At 52.4% G+C, this 15996-nt stretch overlaps 4 protein-coding genes across 4 annotated transcripts; 3 read left to right on the forward strand and 1 right to left on the reverse strand.

Moving 5' to 3' along the window:
• Window positions 1–200: 200 nt before the first annotated feature.
• CCOS01_11757 (glycosyl hydrolase) lies at window positions 201–2738 on the reverse strand (the record flags this gene model as incomplete). The annotated part of the gene is made up of 3 exons (XM_060459908.1): window positions 201–1808; window positions 1891–2197; window positions 2257–2738. 3 exons carry the CDS (start codon window positions 2736–2738, stop codon window positions 201–203), a joined length of 2397 nt encoding a protein of 798 aa, XP_060309739.1.
• A 4780-nt stretch (window positions 2739–7518) lies between these two features.
• Window positions 7519–8193, forward strand: CCOS01_11758 (uncharacterized protein; the record flags this gene model as incomplete). The annotated part of the gene is made up of 2 exons (XM_060459909.1): window positions 7519–7730; window positions 7794–8193. The coding sequence occupies 2 exons, from the start codon at window positions 7519–7521 to the stop codon at window positions 8191–8193; spliced, it is 612 nt and encodes a 203-aa protein (XP_060309740.1).
• A 1202-nt stretch (window positions 8194–9395) lies between these two features.
• Window positions 9396–10778, forward strand: CCOS01_11759 (uncharacterized protein; the record flags this gene model as incomplete). Its single annotated transcript, XM_060459910.1, has 3 exons — window positions 9396–10155; window positions 10227–10519; window positions 10614–10778. The coding sequence occupies 3 exons, from the start codon at window positions 9396–9398 to the stop codon at window positions 10776–10778; spliced, it is 1218 nt and encodes a 405-aa protein (XP_060309741.1).
• Window positions 10779–12190: 1412 nt separating this feature from the next.
• CCOS01_11760 (endonuclease/Exonuclease/phosphatase) lies at window positions 12191–15913 on the forward strand (the record flags this gene model as incomplete). The annotated part of the gene is made up of 3 exons (XM_060459911.1): window positions 12191–13359; window positions 13419–15100; window positions 15165–15913. 3 exons carry the CDS (start codon window positions 12191–12193, stop codon window positions 15911–15913), a joined length of 3600 nt encoding a protein of 1199 aa, XP_060309742.1.
• Window positions 15914–15996: the final 83 nt, after the last annotated feature.

Below are 15996 nucleotides of genomic sequence, written 5' to 3' on the forward strand. Positions count from 1 at the left end.
GCTACCCGTTTTGCACCTAGTGATTTTACGTACCCGAAAAGGTAAGTTATAATTACGAGAGAAAGTGAGAATGCGAAAACGGTAGAATGTCTTCGAATCATATGAATTAAAAAGTTGCCTGCCTGAATCTCTATATGTCTCCATCTCATCCCATATATAGCTATTTCAATTATCATACAGTGAACATCCCATCCTATCAATTACAACGGAGGCGCATCGGGGTCCTCCATACACTGATCTACCCGCATGAGCTGCTTTCCCGTGGCCTTGGCCATCTTGATGAAGTCCCTCAAATAGCTGACAGTACTGGGATACAAGTAGTGCATGACAACGAGACTGCCGCCCTTGTCCAGGTCGCGCTTGAAAGACACCTTCTGCTGTTCGGGAGTGTCGGACTGGGCGTAGAGCCAATCCTCGACATCGATGTTCCAGTTCACAATGTAGGGGCTGTTGCTTTGCGTCGCCGCAACCAGCTGCTGTCTCATACGAGCGCCCTCGTTACCGAAAGGAGGGCGGAAGTACTTGGTCGTGATGCCGAACTGCTCCTTAACAGCGGCAATGTCCTGGCTATACTCCCACATGATAGCGTCGTTGTTGGGGAGCCCCTCCATTCTAGGGTGGGTGTAGCTATGAAGGGCCATTTGGTGGCCTTCCTTCATCATGTCCTGATAAATGGTGCTCAGATTCGTAGAGGGGTCTCTCAACGGAGCACCGACGGTAAAGAAGGTGACCTTGATGTTCTCCGATCTGATGACCTCCATAACCTCCTGGGCGTACTTTGGGTCACCATCATCGATAGCAAAGGCAATCGAATTGGGTCGCTTGCAAGCAAAGACCAGGTTACCGCTGGGCAGCTTGTTTGGGATAAGCGTATTGGCGGGAACAGACGAAACGATTTCAACTTTGGTCAAAGTGACCGCCTCATTGGTGTAGAAGCCTTTGAAAGCCAGGCCAACAGCACGCTTGCGTACGATGTTGAAGTGGGAAATGGGAATGTAGATGTCGTTGCCAGTGGCATAGCGAGCCGCCTCCAATGAATCCCAGGTCTCGGGGAAAGGTGCTACAGTATCGCTGCATTGTGTGTTATGCTGCTGCATCGCAATGGTGAACTTATTGCTTCCCGAGTATGCAACGTGCAAGTAAGAGCCATCGTACATGGTCATGTCAGTGCAGCCATCTCCGAATTGCGTGTAGTAAGAGTAGTCGGCGTCTGGTGCCTTGATAACAACCTTTCCCTTGGTCCACTTCGCTGCAGTGTCGACATCACCTCCATGCCAGAATCCAAGGGCGTTTTGGCTCTGGCTTGCAAAGTTATCGATGACCTTGGCCGGAACTGTGGCGCTGGGCGCAGGGACAGTCGAAGCTGTAGCAGAAACGGACGGCTGAGTCTTGACGATATACTCAGAGGGTGTGCTTCCGCAGTAGAAGGCCATGGGACCAAAAGTCACAGCCCCTGAGAGTGAGCCGAACAAAATGGAGGATATCTTGGACTGGTCGATGGTAGGAAACTTGGAGAAGGGAAAGCTGTACAGCTTTTCGGTGCCGTCGAATGTCCATCCGAGATCAGCCGTGGACTGAAAGCCAAAGACTGTATCATCACCGCCACATATCGCCGGCGATGCCATCTGGACTTGGAACGTCGTACCCTTGGTGGCCTTGATGCGCAGAGAGATACCACCATAAGTCTGCGTCTTGGCATTTGTGCAGGCAGTCTTGCTGTAGAAGTAAGAGTCCTTGTTGTTTGGTGATAATGTTACCCTGTTACCGCTCACAGCGATGCTCTTCATGGTACCGTCATCGCTGCTTGGCTGAAGCATGGCATTATAGAAGAGGAAAGTCAGCCGTGACTGGGACTCCCAATCGTCGATGAGAAGATTGCTGCAGCTCGACGAAGCAGGTGACAACTGGGAAGTGGCGGAGCTGGAGGTAGCTGACATCCTGACAGAAGATATGGACGGGGATGATGAGCGAACACTTGAAGCTACCGAAGATGTACTGCTGGCCCGGGAGTTTGCCGCGGACGAGGTAGCACTCTGAGAGGCGCCTGATGGCCTGGCTGACGTCGAGAAAGAGGAGGAGGCAGTACTCGACACCGTGCTTGCAGCTCGTGCACTTCCGGATGTAGACGATATCGAAGTGCGAGTTGTAGCGCCCGAAAGAATGGGGCTGGACTGAGAGCTGCTTGAAATTGGTGTTGCTGGAGTAGATGGACTGGTAGCATCATTGCACAGGAATTGCAAGTTGTCGAATGAATACGAGGAGAATTGAGAGTATGTGGACCAGACGAATCCGGTGATGGCGTCAAGGTTTGCCTCCGTGAATGAAGATAGAGAGATGGTAACCGTTTGCTGTGAGCCAGTGAGGCCCGAGATGGTGACCCATTGGCTCTTGTATGTGTTGTCGCTACATGATGTTCTTGACTGGATTTCCAACAACATGGAAGCGTCTTTGGGCCCCGTGATCGACAGCGACAGGGCCTTGTAGCCCTGGGTAGTTGCTTTGACGCACCCCAGAGTCTCGTAGAAGTATGAAGTGGTATCGGCTTTGGGAGTGAAGGTGAGTGCTCCGTTGGTGATGGCGATCTTTGACATGGAACCGTCGTCACTGGTCCACGAATTGAGCTTGTTAACTCCGCCAACGGATGATCTTGAAAAGTCGTCTATTATGAAGTTAGAGCATGCTGCCTGAGCAGTTGCTACAAGGCTGAAGAGCCCGAGGAATTTGCTAGCAGGAGACATGGTGGCGATGCTCAGCCCGTCCGCTATGTCGTTTATAAAATAATGACTCTCAAGCAAAAAGAGATGTAAAGACTTGGAGATAAACTAAAGTGATGAGGACAGAGACAAGAGAGAATCCGGATTGAAGGAAGAGACTCGTGAGAGACATATATACAACTTGACCACGCCATTATAGCACCTCCCTCAAAATCCACCTAGATGGTGGCGCCGAGGAGGTTTGTTCGACCACGCGCTTGTGGATGTCAAGAAACTAGCCGGGAGTGTATACCTGAGAAGCTACCGCATCACCCAACAACACATCCTGGGTTCGCAGAGTGAGCGGCTGGTCAGTGGCTCGGACGGCGATGCATCCTATGTGGAGCCACTACCGGACGAGCAACTCAGGGACCTTGTGCGATGGACAAAGCATGGAAGCTCAACCTGCCACTTGGAGGGCCAAGAACACACTAAGTCAGCCTCGCTAGCAAAGGCATAGCAGAGCCTTCAGTTCTCAGGTGGAATGAGGTTGTGGAGATGAACCGAGGCCAAGGAAAGACGACACTCGACCGAGCATCGTCGGGACGAGGCATTGTGCCTACCAGCGCCCGAACGCATGGGAGTGGCGTTCATCGTCGAGACAGAATTTAAAAACCGCCCTGTGTAACCGTTAGGATTGAAAGACATGGGCGGATGATGCGGTTGAAGATACAGCCGCTCCTTTGTTTGTTTCGAGCTTGACATCGGTCAGCTAATTGACGTTCAGATGAGATAAAAGAATCGCCGGGCCAGGTATAGCTGGTAGAGGTGTGAACAAGGGTGAAAGAAGCCACTAAACCAGCAGACGGTGGGCCAAGAAGATTCGAAACAAGACAGTTCGAAACATAACAAGAAAGAATGGGGCTCTATTTACCATCTTGGTAGCTTCCTTCTAGCCATAACCGGCGTCTGGGTAGTACTCGCGTGGTGTATAGAGTTGAGGCGCTCCTTGAGTTCTTCGGTAGACGAGCCCATAGGTGCCCTGGTGGGTCGAGCGGATAGGCGAGTGGTCGCAAATCAGTTGATAATGCAACCTACTAGGTAATGGACATCTGCAAAGTTACCGTTGTAGCCTTCTGTCGTGCTCTTCTTTGTCCTCGTATCCGCGAGAAGAAAGATCTCCAGCAGCAAAAATATCCGACGACTCCTACGCTCCTTCATTTGCCATGCATCTCGCAAGTGTGGTTAGCGTGGATCTTTGCCACACTAGGTCATGATTTGCCCCGAAACGAAGACAAAAAATAGACTGGAAGCGGGAAGGACAGAGCGCTAGCTCGAGGGCGTACTTGGCAGTACCTTGAGCAATTTAGGAGTCAGAACCTTTTTACTTTGAGATACGCTGGCCGAACAAAAGCAGTCAATAATATCGAGACAACGGGGTTCGGCTCGTGCTTGATCAAGTTCGTTGAGCTGTGATGCAAAAGTCTCGGCCATGAAAGGGAGCAGTCGGCCAGCAGCGCCCGTGTAGTAACTGCATGTCGTCGTTCAGAAAGACGGATACAACGGGTCTCTGTGATTTTAGAGTGACGGGTAGGATCGTGGGGATTGGCTGTGCTCTGCATATTGCTCGATGCTGTATTCGTAAATGATTTAAGGATGGCCTTGAGATGCGCGCACTGAGGTCTGAAGGGCCACAACCGATAGTTCACCGGCCACCCCGGTAGCACGATCCATCGTGGGCGTTGACCTCAATTCAAATACATGGAAGATGGCAGTGAACTGACTGCTCAGACGTCGCGCATCCCCATCGCCCTCTGGTATCGTGTTGTCCTCGACCTGGCCTCCGTATCGTATGCTGAAGTCAGGCACGGCGGGGAATAAGGTTATGTCAAGCCATCCCGACCTGAATCATGCAGCTAGAACGGGGAATTCCCGGACCCAAACATAGCCCGTCGGCGACGGAGAGAAAGGGAGCCGGAGAGTAGGACACGAGAGAAAGTCCCAGCTATTGAAGAACTTGATGAGTTATATTACATTATGCTACTAATCACTCACTGCAAGTGGAGAAGTCGCACATCTTGGCAGGCACGGTCTAGATGCTGGCAATGACGGAGGGTTTCGTCCTTTGCATTCTGCTATCTGGTGTGGTCTTTCTAATTGTTCAGATGCCACCACATTCGTGATGGTTGCCAAGCCGGTGGACGATCAATGCGAGAGAGTTTGCAAGTGTCGAGGTTTCATGGCATGGGCCCGTGAGCAGTTGGCAGGCCGCAGCAGCGTCCACAGGTAGTAGGTATCGAAGTGGAGGTCGAGCCCGTCCCGGGCATTGCGGTGAAATGTCGACTGGCTCGTGCGCTGAGCGCCAAGTCTTCTGACTAAGCCCGAGCACAAGCCGGGCGGAGGAGCAGGTGTCGTGGCGTCCGAGGCATTCACGAGGGTCCCGCCCAGTCCACCGGTCCACGGGTCTACGGATGTTTGCCATAAACAAACAGATAGACTCGGGATGGATTACGGGAGTTATAGAAAACAACATCGACTTGAGAGGGTGAGGTAATCACCCATGCGCATGCGCAATCTGTTCTGGGATGTGGGAGTAACAAGCAGATACTGCAAAAGCGAGTCTCTAGCACCTTGCGATTCAAATCTCTTAACTGCATTTTCTGATAATGAGCATGTCAAAAATCTCCAGCCTAGATTTCTCGTAGGCATTTGCAGTTGGACAATTTTGAACAGGCCGATGACAACTCCAGCCCGTATCAAATCGACCATGACGTCCTCCTGACCCGGTGATATCATTTCCCGGCAAAACAATCAAAGGCAATAGTCACGCCCAAGGCTCTCAAGGTATGGGGACAGTGTTGGCCCTTCCACGGCAGAAAACCTGCGAAATCTACCCGAGTAGCTACCTACTCGGACTGAGGTGGAGGGAAAAGGTGGTTACTGTCGTAATAGCACTTGCCTACGTACTTACCTAAGCTAGTCAATGGAGAAGGAGGGTGCCAGTGAGGGAGGCCATATGACCTGAGCAACCACAACCGAGCTGAGTTGGCAGCCCTCCAGCGGCAAGATGGCCAACTTCACCCAATAGTAAATCGCCAATGCCAGGCACATAGCCCTTCGAAAGGCAGGCACGGGCAGGCTACGTTAGTTGGTTAGCTGATGATGGGGGGATTCGTGAAGGATGAGGAGGACCTTACCCAGCGTACCCCGGGTGTCACAGTGTGCATGTTGCAAGTTGAATACGGCATTTGTCGTCATTTTGCGAGCACGCCGCATGCATTGAATGACATCAACCAGTAAAAGTAAGGTAGGTAGGCGCGGACAGGACAGGACAAGGCCTTTCTCTATCGAGGAACCCCGAGACAGCTAGCGGTAGCAGCCGGCTTCTTTTTTTTGGGGGGGGGGGGGGGATGGCGAGACCGGGTGACTCTTTCCAGTCCACCAGTCAGTCTGCAACGCCGGATGACTGTCGCAGTGTCCTCCCCACGCCACGCCCCTTCCGGATTCCCTCTGATTGGGAGGAGCCATGGGTTTCGGCCCAAAAGCAGAGGAAAGTGCAGCAGGGACGGGGGGAAGTATTATCTGCTTTTGACTCCGCACATTCTGCATTCTGCAGCACTCGCAGACTTGCAGTCCCAAACAATGGAATTCGCGATTCGTCATACCTTATCCGTACCTATCCGTAGGCCATTCATCAACAGGTTCCACGTTACCTTGCCTTAAGGTACACCCCCCTCCCCCTCCATCCATCGCATCCACACGCCCCGAGCTTTATCATGGACCGTACCTACCTTATCAACGTATCAAGTGCACTATCATCCAGCTTTATCGCCCGTCTGTTCGCTAAGCCGAGACGATGAGCCCCCTTCCCGGTCAAGAGGCCACCACCAGCGCGTCTGACACTCATCTCGCATTACCTACATCATCTTGCTCGCGCCAGGTCCTGCCTTTACAGCCCAGGCGTGCGGTGTGCCTGCATCGCGACCAACCCACTCCGTCACGCCCTTTCCGTCTCATCTGAAGTTGGAACTCAGCCTGGCAAGCTTGGCTCCAGTCTCCAGATCCAAAAGTTGGGACACGCGCGCCTCCCCCATCCTCTCTGAACCATGCGCACTGTGGCTCGTCCAACCTACCTTACCTCCCATTGCCTTATCTGTCTTCCTTGCCTTACCTCAATGGAAGGCGCCTTACTAACCGTTGCCAACTATATCATATCCGTCATCCCGCGACCTTTGTCCATGTGAATTCTGTCTTTCTCTACCTCTTCATCTGTTTCCTGACAACTCCAACACGAACCTGGTTCTACCTTGCTACGAATCTGTATCTGTATGCTCACCCCACTCTATGTGTACCTTATTCGACATTACCTGCGTCCGCCCAGAACTCGATCTCGACGCTACCTTCCGTCTCGAATCCTTGTTATCATCCTCGGCAACTCAGCCCTTCAGCTTTGTCCGGTGACTCACCCGGCCACTTCCGTCCGCCTTGGTGTGATTACCTCATCCAACCTGCCTCCTACTGCCCGGACCCTCCTCCTTCCTTTGGCCTCAGTCTACTAGTGCTAGGTAGCCACCTCCCCCGAGCCAGTCACCGAAGCGCTCACTGCTCCTTCACTTGCCCTCACATCGACTATATCTACTTGTCCCCTAGCCCCTTCCCCAAAGTCTTTCGACACCTACTCCATATTCGAGGCTCTCTCCAGCTAGGCAAACGTTACCTTCACCCAAATCGGAAAGCGGTTTGACGACTGCTTACCTATTACGAATATCGATACTTCTTCCTCATCTACCTTCTCGACGTACCGTGCTCCGTCAACCTAGACACCATGGCCGCTTCAATCGAATCTCCGGCCCAGTTCGAACGCGACCTGCGAAGCGCCAACCAAGATTTCAAAAGATCAAAGGATTCACGGTCCAAGTGGTCCAACGGAGCTCGTCCTCTGGCCGGGTGCCATCTCGACTGGTATACTCTTGACGCTGTTGGCGGAACTGAGCAACAGCGAGCCATGACACGGCCTCGGGCCAGAAACAGTGAGACGTACGCTTCCCCCTGAACGCTTGTAACCGTATATTCTAGCAGCACACCTAATACTCGCAATAGTTCTCACTACAAGAAGCATATGCAGAACTTTAGCAAGTTCCGGTCACACTCGGAGTTCCCGCAAGGACGGCTGCGCTCGGCAGCTCGCGCCAAGGAACAGATCAAAGATCCTCTCAGCCGCTCCGTCATGAACATGGCGCCATCGCAAGACTTGTATGGAGACATCGCTGCCACTGAGGACTGGAAGTACAGTTTTGATCGTGTTGAAAGCCCCGGCCGACCAATGACTCTGGACATATTTGTCAAGACGACAACGGGTCGCGAGACGGAGCGTATGGTCGAGAAGGAGTACGAAATTCTTAATGAGAATGGTCAGGTTCTCAAGGGCCGCAAGGCACGCCAAAACCTACGCCAGGAAGGCGGCCGCGTTTCTGAAGAAGATGGTTTCCAGCTCGTCTAAAGTCGGCAGATGGACGAAACACGCCCGTGAGTGACTGTACGAGACGAGGACTGACTGGCATTGTTTCTGAGAATTTGGTTACCTGGGCGTTGGTGGATTGAGCTTGGCATGCATACTACCCTACCTCGATCACCAAGCGGATCAGGCGGTGCCTCAATACAATTTGGGCGTGTAAGGGCGTTTCTACTCGGCGTTGGGTTGAGGGGATAGCGATATTGGCATCAACTCGTTTAGTAGGCATACGCATCGCAATGATGACAATGATGAATATTAACGCCTTCGAATTGTGCTCCTGTAGACAGCTGCCGCGCTTCCGTGATCCGTTGTCTTGTGGCTCTATAGTGCGGCTCTGTACACTTATGGATCAACTCACCCGGGCTAGGATCGGGATGGGAGCTCCCGACTCTGCAGCCGGCTCCAAGGTCTGTAATCATTTTTGGTTTGCCCCGAAGGCTGTAGGATGAGGGTGGGAAGGCGATTCGCAAGTTCGGAGTCGGCCTTCCATTGTTTATGATGAGATGGGGCTGTTGGTGATGATCCTTCGAGGCAAATTGACGCCAAAAGCGGCTTGGTGCTTACGAACCGAGGTCCAATGGAAAGGTAGGTTTTCGTACGGATACAATACGGTAGTTATCTTTGTACAGTTACGCGGATACGTGAGCGGCAACCCACTACCCAGGACCGGCCGAGGACCGTGAGCCGTGGCTGATGCATGCGGCGGGCAGGGGCAGGCTCCATTCGCACTCCGCTGCGGCATGGGGGCTGGAGAAGAATGGTGGTGCCTAATTCAAACCCTAGTCTGACATTTCTGAGGTGATTTCTTTTTTCAGGGACTTTGGTCTTCACCTCTCGTCGGGTTCTAAAGGTAATACTTAATAGCGAGGCCCGGTGCGGGCTACTCTTGTATTCAGAGGGGAAAACTGATGACCATGCAGGTCTCTTCGTCACCATTCCCCTCTCCCTTTACCGCCTTATTGTTCTACTCCCAAATCTTCTCTTCACCGTGCCTCTTCCCTTAATGAACCAATTTCGAATAGTCTCTAATTACCCTAACGTTGACTCTGGCTTGATCAACCGCTGCCACACAATCGGCCACCTTCTGCGGTTCATCCGATCTAGCTGAGTGACCAGGTTACGCCTTGTACCGACCCACGCCCAAACCCACACCCACGAGCCATTTCAACACTCCGCAAGACTTGACGATGGCTTCAACGCTGAATGATGGGCGATCAGTGGTGTTGCATTCTCGGTCACTACCAGCACTGCCAACAGATTTTTCGGGCCCCTCGGAGTTGCCAGCAGAGCTTCCACCATTGCCACTGCCCCCAATGACAGTGAGAGCATCGCCGCCGCCTCCGGCACCGGTGCCGACATCTAGCATGAACGCAGCATCGTCCTCTTTTGTAACAGAAAAGGCATTGCTGGCAAATCGTTCTATTGATGATGACCTGACAACCGACAGCGCCAGTACCTCGGAGCCCCCACCATATTCAAGCCCCTCCAATAGCTCGGAGACGTCTGTTTCACACGATTCCCAAGGGATACACGGAATTCACAATTATACCGGTCTACCCAGGCTGGATTACAAGCTTTACTCACCACCAAATTTCACTCTATCGCCCGATTGTACCACCCTGTCGTCCAAGGCAGAGTATCTGACAGCGAGCGCTAGCGCGCTGATAGGGCTCGTCAGATCCCAGGCGAGCATCCCACCCAAGCCGTTGATACATATCAAAGGCAACCGTGGTCGCACTATTGATTTTGACTTCAAAATGAACCTTATGGGCCTGTTGGTGGCAGACGACATGGGCAAGCGTCTGGACTACATTCGGTGTGTTGCGCCGGGCGAGGTCGCGTTCCGTGGCGGCGCGAAGCCCGATGTCCTCCCCGAGGTGGGTGATAGGGAGCTGGATGAGTGGTGTCGCCGATTCATAGAGGATCCGGCGCCCATCAAGAGTTTTGGTGAGTTCGCCTTGCGTTACACGGTATGCGATTGGTTGAACTATGTCTAACCTGAAGCCCTCGCCTTGAAGCACTCGAACGAGTTGTTGCCAATCTAGACACGCTCTACATTGAGGGCCAGATTCGTAGTTTGATCGCCTCGACTCAGTACAAGGGGCAGATCAACATCTCGTTTCCCGTGACGCATGCCAAGGTCAAGGTCAAGAGTGCCGAGAAGCCGAGCAAGCTCTACATGGGCATGAAGAACCTTTTCACAAGCAAGCACAAGTACGAAGTGGTGCAGTCGGTGTGGCCCTTTGCGACGGCCAGGAACGGCGAGGAGGGTCGGAGGTGCATGGTGCAGAGTGAAGAAGTGTGGTGGCGGGTAAGTACAGCTTCCCAAATGACATGCAGTGCCCTTGTAGAAGCTGTGGTCGCAACTATTGTCAACCTTGAGTTATTGACGATATTTCTCGCAGGAATGGAGAGACTCAATCAAGTATGCCATGGCGCAGAAAAGGCAGAACGGGGCGTACGTGACGAACGAGGACAAGCTGGAGGCACTCATGGAGGGCAAGGGCAAGGGCGTGGCGTCCATCGACTGGGGAGGGACAGGACCCGAGCTTGAGGAACACGTCGTGTGAGACTCTCGCAGGAGTCGTGACACATGATATCTCGCTTGGCCGGGGAATTGAGTGCGATTTTGTATGAATGATGATACCCAAATTTGGCGTTTGAGCCATATGGAGATTGTGTACTGCATTGCCTAAGAATGGCTGATCTGTGATTGGTTCTCGCGGTCTAACTTGATTCTGTACAAAGTCGAATGCAGTAAGTCAGAATTAGAACTGAATAACAGGCTCCGGTATCGATTGTGTTTGGCACTTTGAGGATACTTCTAACTGGGAAATTTTAAGATATCTATATGAATGTTCATTAGGCAGAAGGCAGAAAGTGAGAAAAAGAAAGAGAAGGTTAACGAGTGCAAGAAAGACACGCGCTCGCAGTGACATGAGATTGGTTTTGATCGAGTTTTTTTTATTACCAGTGAGTATCATCGCAGTAGATGCATAACTTGGCAAGTCTTGCCATGGTATTTAGCTGATATGAGCCTCATTCTACGCCAAGTACGAAGTAAACGATAAAGCGTTACTATGTACATACGGGGCAGGTGTGGTAAGGCAGAGAGGGCTTGCAAGGAAGCAGCAATTGGCAAATTGGCAGGGTCTCATGCAGCTTGCCTCTTTCGGATGGAACAACCGACGACAGTGAGTCACCGCCCCGCATCGCCCCAGACCTGCCGCCTGCGCCTCTTAGGCCCTTCCGAACAGGTACCTACAGTAGTCTTGACGCTCCGGGACATGGGCAAATTTGCGATCCCAGTTTTTCGATCCATTGACTTGGGATCAACCCATATGCTTACCTCCTAGTCAGCGCATCGAGACCAAAAGTCTCGGCAAACGGATACATGGTAGAGGTGAGTGGAAAGCGGGACGAGACTGCCCGACGCAGTGACACACTCGGCCAGTGACTCCCACTCCCCGCAATTACCTTAGCCTTAGTCCCGGTTACTCAATGAAGACATTCCCACAGTAATGCATGGTCCGTAAATGGGAAAGCTATCGTATAATTGCAGGGGTAGCCAGTCTCGTTCCATACTGAATACACCAATGGGATGCGGCCAAGAATCGGGTTGATTCAATTACCATGTTGGACTCAGCCTGCACATCTACGCAGTAAGCATACACACCTAAGGTACACTTACACGGACCTTGCCTCTGGCTGGAAGAGTCGAGTTTCTCACTCGGGCCGCTCAATACAAAAGCCATCGCAAGTCTTGTTCCTTTTTATTACATGTAGGCAATCTCGATCGTCGAGTAAACATAGCATCCTCGTATAATTCCGCTGGGCCCATTACCAATCGACACAAGATTTCTACTCCTTTCCTATCAGATTGGGCTCGCGGCATTTCAAACCATTCACTATCTACACATCTATCCTTCTACGAAAACTACTGGCAATCAAAGCCATTACGGAAACCAAGAGACCAACGCCCATGGAGTTCAGCGTCTCATCCACACACGACACGGCTCTTTGCCTCATTCCACCAAGGGAACAGTGGCCATCGATTGACCGTCTTCGTTTTCAAAATGACAAGGCCTACGCAAAATGGCCACCTCACGTCAACCTCGTTTACCCATTCACGAGGTCTGCAGATTCGGAGTCTCTGCATCAAGCTTCCGATGCCATTGTCAATTCCCTCAAGGCTCTTCAGGAGACTGGTGACCTCGCTAGCATACCCCTTTCCCTCGACTCACCAGACTATTTTGAAAATAAGCACGGCAGCACTCTGTTTCTGTGTGACAAGGACGAAAAGAGGACTCGTCGCCTTGCTTCTTTACGCACCACGGTTCTCACGGCTATCGGCCAGACGCGCCTTGCTCCATACCACATGCACATGACGATTGCTCAGTGCGAGGATACGGCAGGGCCATCTAAACTCAATTTCCTCCTTGGGAAGCTACGACGCCTACGATCGGTCAGTTGGGAGGTAACCCAACTGGCCGTTCTAGTTCGTCTTTCTTCCGGTCAAATGAGCCTCTGGGGTCTCATTGACCTTGTTTCGCCTTCGCTTAGTCAATGCGATGATTCGTTTGGATTATCTCCTAAGTTGGCCTCTGCCGTTATCCCTCAGCAATCATGGAGATTCTCCAGCCAGGAGTTGGGGTGGCGGCCGGCCTCTTCAAACACATATTCACATCACCCAGAGACCAAGGCAGTGGAGAACCTCATCGTCGCCAGCTGGAACGTTTTGGCAGAGTTCGAATGGCCCCCATCTCGTAGCAGATACCCCGTCATCATTGACAACCTACTCGCACGAAATGCCGTTGCAGATATCTTGGTACTCCAAGAAGTGACGGACGACTTCTTACCATTCTTACTCAATGACGACAGAATTCGCAAATTGTACCCCAATGCCTCCCACGGGTCTCCTGACGACCCCAATGCCGGTCCATTACCCAGCATACTCAATCATGTGGTCCTCAGCAAGCACCCATTTTCATGGGAGTATCTTCCCTTCCTACGCCCGCACAAGGGATCATGCGTAATCAGCTTCGGTGATCTGGCACACAGCGAGGGAGAGGAACCTACTTCTCCTTTAGTACTGGCAACTTGTCACCTGAGCCATGGTCTGACAGACGGCGCTGTGGTTACAAAGGAAAGGTTAGCTATAGAATACCGCCTGACCTGATCTTCTACCTGTACTAAAATGTCCTCTTTAGAGAACTCCAGGTATTACTAAGTCACCTCAATTCCAAATACGCTTCGCATCAATGGATCATCGCGGGTGATTTCAATATCACAACATCTTCCTACACTATCGACGCCGCCGTCAGAAAGGGGGCCATCACGGTCCAGACAGAGAATGTCCTCCGAAGCATCGAAACAACTTTGGCAAAGGCCGAACTCCTCGACGTATGGATGGTCTCGCGCATCGAGACCGGCGTGAGTGATAACTTCAAAGGGGACCTCAACCAGATGTTCGAGGGCGAGCAAGGAGCAACTTTTGACCCTACTGCAAACCCCCACGCCAGCAAGATGGTTGGTACCGGATTGGGTAACCGACCCCAACGGTACGACCGCATTTTGGTCAAGGGCGCCTGCTCTTTCCAGATATCTCGCTTCAACATGTTCGGCTTCGTCACTGGCGACAGCGAGACCGGACAAGAGCCCCTGTACCCGAGTGATCACTGGGGTGTTCGATGTCTATTGCAGCGCTCTCACGCAAAGAATGCCGCCAGCGATGCGCGGGCGATTCCTATCAATATGAAGAGAGCGCCAGACGGTTTGTCAGATACCACAGAACTTACTAAGGGCCTGGAGAATCTTGAGGTGTTTCCCTCGGCGGAAGATGAGACAGCTCGGAATGAGGCTCTTCAATTGCTTCGTCAAATTTTAATCGAGTCCGACCAGCCACTCGTGGACAACAAACGAGGCCGTCCGACAATTGTGCTCGTCCCCGTAGGATCCTATGGTTTAGGCACGTGGTCCAGGAACTCCGATATCGACTGCTTCTTCATCGGATCCATCAGTCCCCGTGTCTTCTTCACTCTGACCAGGCAAAGACTGAAAAAAGCAGGTATCCCTGGTATTCGGCTTCTAAGGAAAGTCAAAGCCAAGACCGGCACAATGCTCGAGGTGGAGGTTCTCGGCGTGAGATGCGATCTCCAGTATTGCCAGGCACCCAACATCGCGGACGAGTGGCCTGACGTTCTGAAGCGTCCCGCGTCAGATCCGGCCTTCAGCTTGTCTGCCCAGACACTGCTGAAGCTGAAGCCCGCGAGAGATCTATTCTATCTCCAGCGATCCGTTCCAGACTTGGCCCAGTTCCGGTTGAGCCACCAAGCTATCAAGACTTGGGCCAAGGCGCGCGGAATCTACGCTGCCAAGTTTGGGTATCTTGGGGGCATCCACTTGACCGTCATGTTGGTCAATGTCTGCAAGGTGCTTGTACACAATGGCGGCACCGTTTCTGCTGCTGATATCATTGCGACCTTCTTCGAGCATTATGCGCGGTTTGACTGGCTAAAGGACATGGTATTCGATCCATTCTTCCACAAGAACCTTAGATATCATCGAACAAGCAGAGAAGCCCTGGTCTTGCTCGGGTGGCACTCGCCAACGCTTAATACGGCACTCAACGCCTCCGTCCCGACCGTCAAGATTATCTCAACAGAACTCCGCCAAGCTAACACGTTGCTATCTGCTGACGGAGCAACCTGGGAATCGTTGCTACCGGTGCTAGAGCCCGGCCGAGATAACGTCATGACGCCTAGCGCCGCGAACTTTCTCACGTCGTTCCGGTCCTTTGTGGACTTGCGTGTACATTACTGGGGAGCATCTCTAGAGCGTGGAAGTAGGCTCATTGGCTGGCTGGAGTCTCGATGTGCCTCTCTCCTTGTCGGTAAGTAGCCTGCGAACCCTGTCCCCATTTCTACGTGCTGCTTGTTTGCTGACAACACCCATAGATATCAACAGAAGAGTCCCGCAGCTTTCGGCGAGAATTTGGCCCGCGAGATTTGTCGACGCATCTACGTGCGATCCCCAAAACACCCAAGGCGATTATCAAGGCTCTTACCTCGTCGGTCTGGATTGGATGGAACCGGACGAGAAGCCAGGACGGGGCGACCTGGAAGTTGCACAAAGCAATCTCAGGGCTGTTTTGCAGCAGTTCGAGAAGATGATTCTGAGTGACGAGAAGTACTTCGATTCCACTACATCATGGTTCTGCGCGAGCATTGTAAAGACGAATGAGCTAGGAAATTTGCGATTGGATGATCGCGAATGGGGTGTGTACATCGACGGCGATGACGATTCGGATACAGAAGACGAGGATGGCACCGAGGACGAGAATGAGGAAGAATTGGCCGCGCAAGAGAGGCTCGCCGCCGGAAAGCTGAGCAAGAAGGCAAAAGCAGCGAAACAGCGCTCAGGAACAGCCAATCCGAAGCCCGAGGGGATAGGCAAGTTTCGCACGGCGCTTGATGTGCTGAACCGACTGCGATGGGATCCCGATATTGACAGCAATGACTACGTCATCGGGTACGAGGACAGATTCCTGGGACCACAGGAGAAGGCACTGTCGGCCTGGAAGAGCGAACAGACGCACGAGGAGTTCATCCCTCAGCATCGAATCTTGTGGTTCAAGCGCGGCAGCGACGGGGTGATTGTGTGGCACAGGTCAGAGCGCATCGATTTGCTCTTTAAAAAGGCTTGATTTTGGCGCCTGGGCTTGTGCTGAAGCCGGTAGCCAGATTCGGGGACATATGGATATGGTGCTTCCTACACAATGTAAACCCT

Source organism: Colletotrichum costaricense (assembly GCF_030867565.1).
Source record: "Colletotrichum costaricense strain IMI 309622 chromosome Unknown Scaffold_13.1, whole genome shotgun sequence".
NCBI lineage: Eukaryota > Fungi > Ascomycota > Sordariomycetes > Glomerellales > Glomerellaceae > Colletotrichum > Colletotrichum costaricense.